The following is a 16,386-nucleotide window of genomic DNA, read 5'->3' on the forward strand; positions in this document are numbered from 1 at the left end:
GCTCCCAGAAGTCTCGTCCTCTCCTCTCCTCTCCTCTCCTCTCCTTTCCTCTCCTCTCCTCTCCTCTCCTCTCCTCTCCTCTCCTCTCTCCTCTCCTCTCCTCTCCTCTCCTCTCTCCTCTCCTCTCCTCTCCTCTCCTCTTGAAGCCATCACTCAGTCTCAGTGTCTTGTTTGTCTTAGGCTGATGGTACAGAAAGTTCTGCAGGAGCTAAAGCTGTATCATGGGTAAGTAAACAGGAGAGGGAGGTCTGCGTGCTCCCACTGCTGTTCAAATCCCAGCCTCAGAGCAACAGCATTGCCAGATTGTAACCAGGGTGTGTGTATGTGTGTGCCAACGTACTGTAAGTGCGCGCATGTTTTTGGCATGTGTGTTTGCATGTGCACTGACACAGTATGCCTTTATTCCTGGAAAGGATCTGCCGACCACTAAACGTGTTTCTAACGTCATAATAAAATGACCAAATCCCGCTTTCTGTGCATTATTACCTTGAGGCCTTTTTATTTTCATTGACAGCGATACCCTGTCATGAACTTATCTCATTATTGTCCTTCACAGGGCCAGGCAGAAAAACAACAGAGCAGACAACAAAGTTTCAGGAAGTGTCACTTGGTACGAGTTCCTCTCTAATGAGTAAGTGCTGCCCTTATCGTTGTTCCCTTATCTCTAAAGCCTCTGAAATGTTTACAGGATATGGTCAGAACTGAAAGGGGGTAAAATACCCAGTGTCAGTAATTATGACAAAGTCACCTGTTTCTCATAATTCCCATGATCTTACTATGAAAAATATACTGGGTTGAAATATCTTACAATCTGGTGCCATATAAATGAATTTTTGCAACATTAACTCGAGAGGCAATAATGGTTATGATATATGTCGTTTAAATTTGGCCAAGCAAAGTAAAATAGTTTTTTAAGTTGATCAAATCAAACAACACACGTCAGCATGTCCTTTATTTTGTGCTCTATATTGCATTGTGTCGTCTTCTTCTACCAGGAATGAAGATGAGGAAGATCGTGCAGAGAAGGTGGAGAAAGGCACCAAAGTAAAGAGGACTCTCAGCTCTTTGAGGAACAGGGTGACTGGCTCCTTCAATAAAGACAAGGTAATCCCATAACACAGAAACATGGGGATATTCAATATTCAGGCATGTTCAATTTATTGTGAAATAGACTCTGCTGCCTGAGCTGCAAACGCACATATGACCAGTCGCTGCCCTCTTCAGTATTTTCTATTACAAAAACAAATCCTCTGGTGTAAACAGTTCAGCTGTGTGCATGTTGCATACACAACACCATAATCTACTTACACAAACCCTATTACATATCCTGCCTCTGACACGGTTCTGCAATGTCATATGCGGCCATGGCGCCACGGTAACAAAGAACACACAAATTTGCACATTAAAATGCCTTCTGTGTTTGCTTTTCTTGTTCCTATGCAGGGTAAGAACCGAGAGAAAGAGAGGGCGAAGGAGAGGGAGGCCAGAGAGAAAGAGAAAGTGTGCAGGAGCAGCAGCAGCAATGGCCATCGTTTGGTGCCTGGCGCCTTCTCCAGTTGTGCTACCTGCTCACTGTGCGGCAAGACCCTGCAGAAAAAGCATGGCCTGCAGTGCACGAGTGAGTAACACCACAGTTGCAGGTGTACACGTACCCACGCTTGCTCTTCGCCTGACACAAACGTGCACAGGTGCCACGCTCACAAACGAACTCGCATCTATTTTTATCCCAGTTACTGCATGCACGTCCACCCACTCACTCGAAGGAGCACTCAAGCAGGCACACAGGCAAACACACACGTGCACGCACACAATGAAAAAAAAAAAACATTCACCAAACATGCACAAACTCTTATGGTTTATGACTATTTCTTATTTCATGTTATTTTAATTCACTTGCTGACATATTTAACATGTGGCAAATTACAATTACATTACAGATATTTCTGAACCCATTTATCATACTGAAAGCTTTTCCTTTGTACACTCTGAGTGGAAAGAAGATGCTGTTCTCTTTCAGTTCCTCTTTAAACTTGTTAAGTGTCTCATGCTAAAACATACTGACGTCGACACACTGTGCATCATTACTGTGGGTCCTGCGTTACACAGCACATTTAAATTGTTTACATGTGTTATCTGATATATTAGCACCATCTTCTTGCAGCTGTTTACGTGAAGCTTCAGCACGCCTATGCTTTGTTCTAGCTTGTAATGCTCGTCACATTTCCCGTATCTTTTTTTTTGTGTTTTGGGTGAAGTCCTGCAATGGGAAAGTAGGGTTGCCTTTGTCTTGAGGTGACCACAGCTTCAGGGAGTAGATCTGTACAGGATATTTCAACACATCTCGGCTCCTCTGTCTGTCGCTCTTTAGACACTCCAGGCTAGCTACAGGTCAACTGATAAGACTCCATTAACCAGTGAAAGACATTTTAAACTTTGTGCTTGGTAAAGCCAGAAAAAAAAAAGTTGGTGCACAAAAATGACTCATAGTAATTTGATAAAACAGAATAAATACTTTACAGTAGCACAAAATGGAGTGTACCACTTTTCAACAAAGCAACCAATCCAAATTAGGCAGGCATCAGTTATGTTGAGATGTTTTACTCAAATAAGAATATCATTAACACAGTATTCACCATTATAAGGAAAAGTCCTACCATAAACTACAAAATACATGAGAAATAAGAATGTTGGAGGACTAAATTTATTTATTCAAATGTTATTTGAATATGAAAACAAATGCCTTAACATGTTGTGGCATTTTAATGTTAAAAAGGTAGAGATTATTAACTTTAGTGTAGTCTTTAACAAAGCATCACATCTTTACATTTTTGCGATATTTAATGTATAAGTCTGTGAAGGTTCTCAGTCATCCAGGTCATGGTATATCCAAAAAAAGGTTCAAAAAAAGGCAACTGGACTCAAAAAACTCTACAAGTCCAGTTGCCTTTTTTTTTTTTAACCTTTTAATGTATAAGGAAACTTAAAAACTGCAACTCCCAAGTTTTATTTCCAAAATGTATCTAGTATAAAGTAGAATTAAAAGGAAATATCAGAGCAAAGTAAATATAAAAAATTACATTTGAACATTGCTTGCATATAATTTATTTATTACAGGAATATACTCATACATCAGTTTGTTACTTTATCCCTTTAAAAGAAATCGGATGATTTATGATTAGTATTTTTTTTTTAAATTCTTTAAATGTCATTTTTGTGACGCAATTAAACTGAATACAGTTAAAGCAAGACTTCCCCTATTGTTCACAGAAGTGATTTCAAAATGACACTATTCATGATACTCCCAAAGGGTATCATTTCCTTTCCTGACACAGGCAGGCCGATGTCTATTCTAGCTGGGTGGACTTGAGCCACAGAGCCTGTCTGCCATGTGGTCTGCCCCGTGGAGACGTTCACATCACCAAATAAAGTTTCCAACAAGGAAACAGAACTGCTCTCACTATTACTGCCTTTTTTTTTTTTTTACTTGAAGCAGACAGAAGGCCTCTAGTCATTCTGTGCTCTCAGTTCATTATTTCTGGACTGTAACTTATTAAGTTTCCTTGATCCTTAACAGTTCTGTGGCAGAAACAGAAAAATACCATAATATATGCAGAATATTCATAAACCCTGCAGTTTGGCAGTAACTGAGTAACTGATTTTTAACAACTCGCTTATTAAAGTTGTTCTCCGCAGGGCACAGTGAACCACACACTGAGTGGCATTCAGATCTGACTGTCTCTTTTAGATATCAACCACAAAACAATAATAGATCTGTTTGTCTCTTTCTAATGCATTTCGACCACTCGTCAGCCAGCTGAAAGGGATAAAGTTACAAATCTTAAACGCTGACACCTTGTTAGTACACACACACGCAGGAAAACAAGTGAGTGTCCCTTTAATTTGAACCGAGCACTGTGGGGATTCAGCCGAGAACCAGCACTGTGGAATGCGTCGTTTGTATGCCAGAGATTGTTCCCAGTGGAGACACTAAACTGGACAAAACCGAGAATGTGCTCTACTTGTTGCTATTAATCTCAATGGCCTGTTTGATTTGTTTTAGTTTGTCGACATACTACACTTCCTTTCGGATGCGGATGAATCACAGTCTTTCTGGAACGGTAAGAAGCAGCCACCGTAGCGATGGTCTCAAGCGGGATCAGGTGGATAACTCCCGTTGTTTCACTCAGTGGACTTTTCGGACATCCTTGCCGCTAGCTAGCCGGCTAAAAGCTAATCATAGCCAACCAAGCGCTCCTTGCACTTTCATTCTAAAGGAACTGGTGTGTTAATGATGGGAACACTGCCTTCTTTAATAAATGTATCAGATTTGTAATTCATAATAATCTGGTCCTAAATACATCCCGGTGAGTCCTAACTTACTCCTGTCTAGCTTTTAGCCTCGTTAGCGTGTTAGCGTGCAACCGCTTCTATTTAAAATAACAAGGTTTGTTCGGTGAGCAGTTGGCTCTAATAAGCTTAAAGTGATAGTTTGTGTAAACAAGCTCACAACAACTCAAACAGCATTTTATCATAGTGTTTGGAGGTTTATGCAAATTCACTTTAGTTTGACTTCATGTGCCTTTTCGGTCGCTTGTCTTGGCTGCTGATAGTGGACTTTGCGTGAAGCTCAACAGGTGATGCTAACGAAGCTAACGTTAGCTTCCACGATAACTTATGTTATTTAGCCGAAGTCATCTGGTATCAGTGCTGCAGGGTGCTAGGCGTGTGTTAATAATATGTTGGGCAATTCAAATGTACCGTTATTTACATTTACGGCGACAAAGCCAGATCTCATTCAGTGCAAGTCGAGGCTCGTCTCCAGTTGCTGTGTATACCAGTCTCCTGTATTACTCCCACCCTTCACTTGGCTCAGAGACCCGGGCAGCTAACTATCTCGGTATTATGAAACTGCATAATCTTGCATGTGTTAAATACTGTTATTCCTAAAATTCCTGCAATTCCTCAGCTGCTTTATTAGCACCGGGCAATAGGAATGTCCCAGGCTGAGGGGTGACCATTCACCCTCTCTGTTCTGACTGGGTCACATGGTGCTAATTGTGCTTGGCAGGTCTGCCAGTGCATAACAGCCCACTCCACTGACTCTGGGTCTCACCCACCTCAGCCTGTTAGCCTAGCACCTCACCATGCATCCCTGCTTTGCTTTCCATATCTCTAGGTGTCTGCCATTTGCAAGATCAATGGTTTGAAGTGACTGAGTATCTCTCTATATTTTCCCCTTTTGAACTGTTATCAACTATCTACATTTTATGGTATGTACTGGGCCTATTAGTCAGGTGATGGACATAACTAATGTAAAGAGGCAGAAAAGGTAGAATACAGATTATGTTTACTTTCCATTATCTGTTAATTTCACTCACTTGCCAATTTATTAGCCTACACTAGTGAAAATGAATAAATCTTGCACTAAATCCCCCTTCATGACTGTTATAAGGTTCAGTTTATGTGGAAGCTGTGACCCTCATGAAGCTTAAATAATGGTTTATTCACTACTGTACCTAATGAACTGGCCAGTGAGTGTATTTGGTCTCTTAGTGTTCAAGAATAGTGAAATTACCCATCATAATTTCCTGGTCTCACTAATACTGTTTCCTTCCTGCGTAGGCATCGAGTCATTCTGCTTGCATCATTATTTCCTGACTAATTTAATATGTTTCCAAATGTTATTTGAATATGAAAACAAATGCCTTAACATGTTGCGGCATTTTAATGTTAAAAAGGTAGAGATTATTAACTTTAGTTTAGTCTTTAACAAGGCATCACATTCTGTACATTTTTTGTGTTATTTAATGTATAAGGTAACAAAAAACTGCAACTCCCAAGTTTTATTTCCAAAATGTATCTAGTATAAAGTAGAATTAAAAGAAAATATCAGAGCAAAGTAAATATAAAAAATTACATTTGAACATTGCTTGCATATAATTTATTTATTACAGGAATATACTCATAGATCAGTTTGTTATTTTATCCCTTTAAAAAAAATCTGATGATATATGATTAGTTTTTTGAAATATAATTTCTCATAATTTCCTGGTCTCCCTATTACTGTTTCCCTCCTGTGTAGGCATCTAGTCATTCTGTGCTCTCGCGTCATTATTTCCTGACTAATATGTTTCCTTGATCCTTGACTGTTCTGCGACAGAAAAAAGGCCATAATATAAATAATGCGGTGTATTCATAGATCCTATTTTTGGAGATGTCAAAGTAATATATGATTTGTTTAATAAGCATGCTATTAAAATCAAGCTGTTCTGGTGTATTTCACAGGGCGCAGGGCACAGTGCATCACACGGTGCACTGGTGAAAGCAAATGAGATAACAAATGAGATGCATACACTGGTGTACCTAATATTGAAATAGTGAAAATACCCTGGAGCCCAAGCTAACATGTTCAGATAGCAATAACTGAAACCTGATGTTGGTGTAGTATTTGACCTATATTGTTGTTGACTTTATTGAGGTCTAGGTCTTCTACTTCTAAATATGGTGTTATGATTAAACGTGGTTGATGTTGTGCTTCCCTGTGTGAAGAGCTCTCAGCACCCAGTTTCTCAAGTTTCATTAGATGATGTCATGTGTTGGCTTGCTACTTTAGAGTTTCCGCCAATGGTTTTCGTCACTATTATCTTGGGGAACTAACAGCAACCTCTCTTTGCACATATGCATGCTTGCATGAACTCACAGGAAGCTATTGAATGTCAGTTTTTGACTTCTGTGTAAGAAAGTAGCTGCTTTAAAACAGCTGTTGTGAGCTGTTTTTCTCTTTTCCTGTGGCTGGCCTGTTAAGCTATTTGTGGTAGCTAGGGCGTACTTTGAAATGTAGAGGGTAATTGGGGACCACAGCTTTCACATGGTGTTATTTTATAAGTTATGGTGGCACTTCATTGTAAAGTAACAGGAAATATCTATATACGCGATCAGCCACAACATTAAAACCACTGACAGGAGAAGTAAATAACATTGACCATCTTGTGACAATTCAGTGTTCTGCTGGGAAACTTTTGGACCTGGCATTCATGTAGATGTTATTTAGACATGTACCACCCACCTAGACCAGAGCAGGAACCCCATAGTAATGACACTAATTGATGGCAGCAGCCATCCCCAGCAGGATTCAGCCTGACACAGACACACACACAAAAACTCTTTAAGAACAACTAAAAAAAACAAAACATGAAGAACAGCACAAGGTGTTGACCTGGCCTCCAAATTCACTAGATCCCAAACTGATATCTGATATAGTATCTGTGGATGCACTGGAACAAGTATGAAAATGCTACCCTCTTGCACTGGCCTTCTTGGTTTGACATCTATACTTAAGGCTGTGACAATACTGTTGTTTTTATCAAAGTCCTAACACCTTCCTGTGTTTTTGCATTTCTGTACCTTGCATTTTCAGTCGTCATCATCCATATTAGCAAATAATGATCGGGGAAGGTAATTCCTGCTTCTCTGTTTGTGCATGAGGGTTTTTGAGGCATTTTTGCATGAAATTGGTGAAAATCTTGTGACAATGTAGCTTTTTGTATTAAAAGGTCACTTGTCTGAAGGTGTAGGGAATTTTACTATGTAAATGCGATAAGATAAGAATAACAAAACTACACATAAAACTGAAACCAGTCATCTACCAAGCCTTCTTGTGTCTCGGCAAGTTTTTACATTCTTACTAGATACTTCCTACTGCAAAAACACTTCCCTGTCATGGAAACTGCAATTGGGCGGCACAGTGGCGAGGTGGTTAGCACTGATGCCTCACAGCGAGAAGGTCCCGGGTTCGAATCCATGGGCCGACTGGGCCTTTCTGTGTGGACTTTGCATGTTCTCCCTGTGTCTGCGTGGGTTCTCTCCGGGTACTCCAGCTTCCTCCCACCATCCAAAGACATGCTGGTTAGGTTCATTGGTGATTCTAAATTGGCCGTAGGTGTGCATGTGAGTGTGAATGGTTGTCTGTCTCTCTGTGTTAGCCCTGTGATAGACTGGAGACCTGTCCAGGGTGTACCCCGCCTCTCGCCCGATGACAGCTGGGATAGGCTCCAGCAGACCCCCGCGACCCTTAACAGGAATAAGCGGGTACAGAAGGTGAATGAATGAATGGAAACTGCAAGTTTGTCTGTGTTTACAGGCCATATATTGAAAACAGCTTTTAATTTTATCTGCTGTATGAGGAAACATTTCACTGGAAGAACCCACCCATTGCTGTCTTCACCTCTGCTGATTCCAGTGGCCTTATCCTGTTAAGATAACTCAAAGCAAAAACATTGTCTCTAGAGTGGTAGTAATGGGTGACTTCAACTATTTTATTTTGTTTTTCTCTCAGCTTCTGCTTTTTTTTCTTTTTTGTTTTTTAGACTACTTACCCTCACTGGTAAGCAAGGCCACGTTTCATTGAGTGACTCACTGAAGTGTGCGCTGTACACCACAAGTGTACTTCTTGTGTGATAGGGTTTTTACCAGTCAGCAGATGTTGGGTGTGGTGGTGGTTTGGATGTGGGCTGAGCGTCTCGTGGATCAGCTGCTGACATGACCGAGTGACTGGGACTTATCACATTGCTCAAGAGCGCCAGAACTGGTCGTCACTCACCCACTCTGTCCACCTGATTATATATCACCTGGTCCACATTCCTGAGCTTTGCACACTTTGATCTGTCAGCTTTGTTGAAGGATTGGTATATTTTCACCGTCGGTATCGGTAACATCAAGGTGGTCTGTAAATAAGCACGATAAGTTATGTGATATCAGGAAACAGAAAATGAGTTCTTTCTTATCTCAGGTTAATTTTTTACTTTTATTAAGCAAAAATTGTTTTGCATGTAGTTTGAGTACTGTCACCTCCACTACACATGCCTAATCTGAAAAGGCTTTCTTTTGGGTTCTTCAGTGATGACTAGATGTGTTGTTATTGCTATGACATGGCTTTTACTCCATCTAGATCTGCTTACCTATTAGGTTTGCTTATCTTTTTCTGTTCTTAGTAATATTTTCCCAGCCTGGCCGAGTCAGTGCGCTTGAGCTTTGCTGAAGATGGTTAGAAGACATACTGGTAGACTTCCTTAGGCACTGACGGTATGTTTTCCTTCTTGTCTGAAATAGCCAGACTGGCAGAGAGATTGAAATATTTTTCATATATTATGGTGGAAAAGTATCTCTAGTTTTGAATGCTTGTTAAGAGATTCTCAAAAATAGTTTGTCCTGGCTCTGACTTCACAGCTGGTCTGAATCTAAAGCGGACCATCTTATTTGAAGTCATCTAAACTGATTGGCTTTGCAGAACATTTTTTCACTGCTCCGTATTTGTTAATTCCTGCTGGAAACAACTCAACAAGCCACACATCAATGCTAGTGGAGATTATTCAGAAGCCAGTTTCTGTTTTCTTTGGCTTCAGCTCAGTTAGCATTCGTTCATTTATTACCAGAGACAGAGAGTGGGTGGGTTAAAGATTGTGAATGAAGTGGAAATAATAAAGCGGTCAGAGCTAGATTTCAGAGGTTAAATAGGGAGAGATTACACCAACGCATTTTAATGTGAGGGCCTCACATGATATATGAACGTATTCTTTATGGTCTCCTTAATTCAACCACACACACAAACTATCATCAATCTCACAGCCTCGTGTTTTATTGTACAAGAAGATGCATGTCTGTCATTGTCTCCATTGTTCCAGTGAAGAGAAGGGGAGTAAGCAATAGAAACCTTTACAGTCGGCTGTATAGCAGCTAGTGGAAGTTGCGAGCAGGGCTCATGTTTACATTGTGTTGCTCACGGGAGAGGACAGCGGTGTCACCTTTGTCAACAAGCTATACAACCCGATCTCAACCCCCACATGTCACAATACTGCTGTCGTCATGTAACATGGTGAATGTAAAGGTGGCAGAACTGGGGAAGATGGTTTTAAAAACCAACATGTTCACTTTTGTCTTTAGATAATTTTTAGTTATTCAGAGGAAAGAGAAAATAATATAATAAAGATGTCCTTGATATCACAAAGTTAAATCTGAGCACTTCAGTTACAGATTAACAAACACACAAACAAAACAACCCTTGTATTTTCTAGTCATAAACAACCCATTTACTGAAGTTTCCTTGCTCTAATTGCTGCACCAGATAAGGCTTTGCAGTAAAACAGCTCTAATTGTAGTGTTTGTATGCGTTATTGCTCTCGTCCATGTCAACCTGGCTTTACCTGGCTGGGTTGGGATCACACTTTGCATATTGAAAACTTCATTTGTTTGCTGAGCTTTGTTCCTAGGGGAAAAAAAGGCTTCTGTCGCTTACCTTATACAGTGTGTAGGAAGGCTGCACTACTCATTTGTTTTGTCTTACCAGTGTTTTGTCTTTCCAAGAACTGAGTAGAGCATGGAGGGTAGAACTTGCTGCCAACAGTTTGTTTTTCCATAACAATTCAGATTTTTATCTGTTCTTACCAGCAAAGATACAATCAGTCAGTTCATCTAGAGTGGACAACCGAAGGCTTGTTTTCCATACAGGGAATAAAGTGGACAAAAAGAGAAATCTATTGCTGAGAAATGGGAGTTCACCTGTACGTAGTATTAAATGGAAGACACCACAGCTCCACCTCTGTCATGGAGCCTGAAGTGATGCATTCACTTTACCGTGAGAATGAAAACAAATGCTTGACAGTGTTATTGTTGACTGCAGCTGAAAAGCTATTTCTCCTGGCTATTTTTGTCTTTGTCTAGTTCGAAACAAGGCCTTATAGTTTGAGCTGTGCCTTCAGGGGCTTTTGAACTGCTTTTTAAATTTCAAACTCGGTCTAGTGTTTCATTGCTCTCATCCATAATCCAGCCAAAAGACATCACTGTGGCCTTTGTATACAGTATACAACTGGCCCAGCCACACTGACTCTGAGTTCCTGTCCTGCTGTTTTTCAGATTGTGCTGTGAACGTTCACAAGACCTGCAAGTCTCTGCTGGGTGAGTGCACCAGCAGCAAGAATAAGGTAAACATTACACTGGAGCATAGAAAAACAAAGTGTAAGGCTACACTGTGCTTATATAGTACCTCTGTTTTCTTTTTGTTTCTCTAATTTGTGTTATGTATAAATGCTTGTGGAAGTGTCTTACATTTAATGTTTGTTTTTTTTTATTTTGTGACACAAAAGAAAGATGAAGGAAGGATGAAGGAAAGATTTTATAGTATATGTTACGTTTACTATTCATTATATTCTCCCGTCAGTAGACGAGCATAAATCCTCTTTTGCAGAGAGCTTTACTCAGTTTCTTGTTTCTGGGCTTTCAGACAACTCTGTTGAGGAGTACGTGTCTCTGTCCACTTCTTGTGATTATGCCTGAGATGGGCTTGGCATTCTCAGCCTGTAAACACAGTGCATTATTGTTGTGCAATTTTTAAGAAGTTTGTAATCTGTCTCTCATTTGATAAAAGCTTAGGAGAATTGCCTTGGAAAAAAAATCTGTCTTAATTTTCTCCGCACAGAGAGAATCTGCACTGAGGACTGGTTCATCTGGATCTCCTAACCTTGGTAAGCAGAACATTTATGTGCCCCTCATAAATCCCTCTGACCGCAGTATCAGTTTAATCGTAGGGGATGCATTAATGGATGTGAAGGTGGCTTTAGTTCCCATTTTGTCTGATTAAAAAGCTGGTTGTTACTCTTGTGGCTTACAGGGGGTTAAATATATTAACCTTATGACATCTGAAGATGGACTTGTCCTATTTCTTTCTCTAACCATATGATGTGTATGTGGGTCTGTGTCTCTGTGGGGTATCTGTGTGTCTGCCTGCACGCCGAGTGCAGAGTGGTAGATTGGACTCCAGCAGTCAGTTGGCAAAGGTGATGATTAGCCATTGTTAAGAACAGTCAGGTGATTTACTTCTGGTTCACTTCTTGTTCAAAGCTTCAGAGATGTTGTTATACACTGCCTGGCCAAAAAAAAAAGTCGCCGCCTGGATTTAACTAAGCAAACAGGTAGGAGCCTCCTATTGGATAATTAATGCATGGGTGATTACCTTTCAGCTGGCAACAAGTTATTTAACCCCAACTGATGCAATGAGTAGCTTCTCATTTCTTAAACAACCATGTCGAAAGACAACTCCTGTGGTCATGAAAAAGATGTTAGTCTGTTTGAGAAGGGTCAAATCATTGGTATGCATCAAGCAGAGAAAACATCTAAGGTGATTGTAGAAACTACTAAAAAAGAACCGACCAATGCATTATTAAAAACCGGAAGGATAGTGGGGAATCAGTGCATCAGGGTAAGAAAAGAGGCAGATGAAGTGATGCACCCATCATGCCTAGTGCCTACTGTACAAGCCTGTGGGGGCAGTGCTATGATCTGGGGTTGCTGCAGTTGCTCAGGTCTAGGTTCAGCAACATTATGTGTCCAAAGAATGAGGTCAGCTGACTACCTTAATATACTGAATGACCAGGTTATTCCATCAATGGATTTTTTTTCCCCTGATGGCACGGGCATATTCCAAGATGACAATGCCAGGATTCATGGGGCTCAGATTGTGAAAGAGTGGTTCAGGGAGCATGAGACATCATTTTCACACATGGATTGGCCACCACAGAGTCCAGACCTTAACCCCATTGAGAATCTTTGGGATGTGCTGGAGAAGGCTTTGCGCAGTGGTCAGACTCTCCCATCATCAATACAAGATCTTGGTGAAAAATGAATGCAGCACCGGATGGAAATAAATCTGGTGACGTTGAAGAAGTTTATTGAAGCAATGCCACGGCGAATGTGTGCTGTAATCAAAGCGAAAGGCGGTCCAACGAAATATTAGACTGTGTGACCCTTTTTTTTGGTGGCGACTTTTTTTTTGGCCAGGCAATGTATATACTGTCCCTATATAGAGTATGCTCTCCATAGAGTACATATGACAGGATACACTGAAAAAATGAAAGCAAAAAAATAAATCTGATCTTCGTAAATTATGTTATTTGTCAGATTCTACCTAACATTATTGTTTTCTTGTTCATAAAAAGTCAGATAAGTTTGGTGGGTTCTTTATTTTTCTTAAAGTCAACAAACCCCCTAAAAAAAACCTCTGATTTCTAGCTCTGTAGTTTTATTCTGGGATGTTTAAATATGTCCACAAACTATTACCAGCAATTACACAAACATGTCTGGAAAGAAGTTACTGGAAAGCTTATGTGTGGACAGTGGAGCACTGTGGCACAGATAATTAACCTAAATGAGACTTTGGATACAAAGACAATATTAGTTGAAAGGATCCTATGTTTAGTTAAAAAGGTTATCCTTAGTTCAAATCGATTTGTAATGTGCCTTCATTACCATTATCAACTGCTCAATCTTAGGACGACTCACTCAGTGCTTATTGTAACATTCAGCAGGACCTGTTGCATGTGATTGAACCCACAGGAGACATGAGTGGCAGCAGCAGTAGCAGCTTAACTTAATCTCCTGTAGCAGTTGTTATTCTCCTCCGAACAGCTGGAGTCCTGTCAGCCACACCTGATTTCTCCTCATGTCTTCCTACAGCCAATCAGTAGCTTAAGCAGGGGGTCGGGAAGACAAAGAACACAGAGAAATTGAGGAAAAGTAGAATTAGAAAGTGCGAGGAATATAAGAGGGTGTGCATCTTTCTAGAAGTTACTTCTACATAAGAGCTTGACATGTAGGGTCAGGGTTTATAAAACCAGGTGTGGCTTCTCTGCTTCTCATTGTTGTTAAGCTCACATCACTTATTACTTGTGCAACAATATCTATTGCTCCTGCGACATAGACTATTGAACTGTAGCTTGGAATTTGGATTGTTATATTCCTTACACTCATCGGATATTTGCAATGGACCTAGGGGTTGCCAAAGGCACTGGTCAAGTGATGGGGCCCTCCAAATCTGGTTTAAAGACTGGTAAACCATCCTCTCCATCTTTCTCTGCCTCATCGTGGGGCCTTTCTGGTCGCGTAGGAGTACGAGTGTTGATGCACCGCGACATGATCACCTGCCGATTCTTCCGATCCCTGCCTCGATCTTGGATGAAAAAATACTGGGGTCGATTTGGACAGAAGCCAAACGGCTCATCCTCTTCTTCGCTGCGCTGGTCATCTTCTCCTTTCTCTCTCTCATCTCCTCGTTGGTCCTCACGTTCGTCCTCTGTCCCATCTCATTTCCTCCGTTCACCTGTCTCTCGTCTTTCTTTCTCAGCGCTGAAAGACCGGGACAGAGAGCGGGATCAGGCAGGCCCAGCTGCATCTCACACACTGGATGGCCACCGAGGCTTTCTCAGTGCCCCAGGCATGACCATTAGTTCGTGCGGACCCAGCACTCAGTCGACTGCCTTCCTTACCACCAGCTCTGCTTCAACCACTGCCTCTAGTCTTGGCTTCAGCCTCCGTCACCACAATAGCTCAGGGTGAGTACCTCTGCCTTGCAAGTACCTTTTTTTTTTTTTTTTTTCCTTTCCTTCCAGGAATCTTCAGAAAACTCTCAAATCTATATTGCTGTTGATCTGCTGTATGTTATAATGCAGAGTATTTTTAGATTCTGGTCTTTTCAGTTCAAATACTAATATCTTCCTTATGCCACTCTAAGATATGTATTTATGGTTGATATATAAACACAAGCTGTCTCGTCTAATATAACAGCCTATGAAACTAGATGGTCCTTTTTCTGCATCGTTGTGAAGAGAAGAAACTGTGTAGTTAGAGGGAGAGAGACACAATGACATAGAGAAGGTGTAAGTGAGCAGAAGATATTTTGTGCAACATTAAGTCGGGCTGAAGGAAAAAGAAAAGATACATATAGCTGCCTGGCATTTTGTCTAGCTTTTGCTACCCTGGGTCTTTAATATCACATGTTGGCCCCCAGGTTTGATTGGGGTACCAGCATGTACTGGGAATAAGCTGTATCATTTTCAGCATGTATGCCACATGGGACCTGTGGTTGTCTTCCCTCAGATCCATCCCTGGGGAGATGGATGAGACCGATGCTTTCCGCTCCAAGCGCTGCAATGAAGACGCCATTTCCCTCGCTCCTTCGACCACCGAGTCCATCATTGTAGAAGGTGAGGTGACTGTGGGTTTGTGTGTTTGTGTGTTTGTGGTTGTTATCTAATATAATTGCCTCAGACTGTTGAGGCTTCTATGCGCCCGGGTGACGAGAGATAGTTTTCCTTCAGGGAGTTCTTCTTAAAGAGGAGTGTGTGTGGAGGGTGTTTTGTGGAGTCAGGGGTGACTTCACCCAGTCTCATTAAGCTGGAGTGTGTGGGAGAGACACAGGCTGCCTGGATACTAGCTGAATCTAGCTACCAGTTTATTGCTTTATCAGACTCACCCAAAAGGTTATTTTTCATGTACCTTAATGTCCATTTTTACTCATACCCTCTTCAAGATGTATCACTTGGAAGGTTGACAATTTGTCTCACTATGCACACAGTAATAAGAAGTAGTGCGTATGGACTGATTATTAAAATTACGGTTTTGGGGTAAAGTCTTATATTACAGATATTAAATGTCTGGTTGGCCAAATGTTTGTTGAGTTAAAACTATTTCTCACTATCTCTTTATATCATTTTCATCCCTGCCAAAGCACAAAATTGATACATAACGTCAGCAGTGACTTGGATCCTTCACAATAAGCGCTTCTAAACCTTGTCCACGTGAATCATGCTGTGAAATGGTTCTTAATCATTTTTAAAGTGTACCGGAATTGTTCCCTTGAGGTTATCTCAAGACCTGAGTTCCCTTTTCTTTAGAAAGAAATTCTTCATTTATTTCGTCATTGTGCACCATGAATTTGCAGTTCGTACTGTATTAAATGGGTGCTGTTCTGCTCAACTTGATCTCTGATATCCAAAACTGCGCAAGGTTTTGATTCCAGTGCCATAGTATCTCATAGTTTTTGATGCCTCCACACCTCTTCTCAGATGCTCACTATGCAGCAGTGCGGGCTGATTTGGAGTCTGATGCCCAGGACTTGGAGGCAGAGTCGTGGAGTTTGGCAGTTGACCAGCAGTATGTGAAGAAGCATTCTAAAGAAATGGTGAAGAGACAGGATGTGATATATGGTAGGTTTGATGTTCACACCTCTCCCATAGGTTTTCTCAGAAATTGGACAGTGAATTGCAAAGAATAGTCATTGTCATTTAAAAGTCTGTTCCACAAATTGCATATTGATTCGGCTTTGCATTGAAACTGTAACATTATTTAGCTTGTTAAGTATTATTTTAAGTTTTATTTTATTTTTTCATTCCACACATTGTTCTTTCGTGTCAATAACTTGGCACTTACATTATCCACTATGCAACTCCACTCCCACTCTCACAGTCAGAGATTCATGTGTGTTATGCCTGTATCAGTTAATGTAGCCTTGAGTTCTTATTCTTAGCCTTTGGTTTATTTATATTTTTAAACACTATTTCT

The 16,386-nt window shown here is 40.8% G+C and overlaps 1 protein-coding gene across 1 annotated transcript in view; it reads left to right on the forward strand.

Moving 5' to 3' along the window:
• Positions 1-16,386, forward strand: part of arhgef18b (rho/rac guanine nucleotide exchange factor (GEF) 18b) — a 35,727-nt gene that overhangs the window by 1,652 nt on the left and 17,689 nt on the right. Inside the window, exons 4-11 of the mRNA XM_084547761.1 lie at positions 557-631; positions 996-1,104; positions 1,444-1,618; positions 10,909-10,976; positions 11,471-11,516; positions 14,171-14,378; positions 14,923-15,029; positions 15,891-16,031. Of these exons, the coding sequence (XP_084403887.1) occupies positions 557-631; positions 996-1,104; positions 1,444-1,618; positions 10,909-10,976; positions 11,471-11,516; positions 14,171-14,378; positions 14,923-15,029; positions 15,891-16,031 (929 nt within the window). The remainder of the gene's footprint in view (positions 1-556; positions 632-995; positions 1,105-1,443; positions 1,619-10,908; positions 10,977-11,470; positions 11,517-14,170; positions 14,379-14,922; positions 15,030-15,890; positions 16,032-16,386) is intronic.

Source organism: Chelon labrosus (genome assembly GCF_963514085.1).
Source record: "Chelon labrosus genome assembly, chromosome: 7".
Classification (NCBI taxonomy): domain Eukaryota; kingdom Metazoa; phylum Chordata; class Actinopteri; order Mugiliformes; family Mugilidae; genus Chelon; species Chelon labrosus.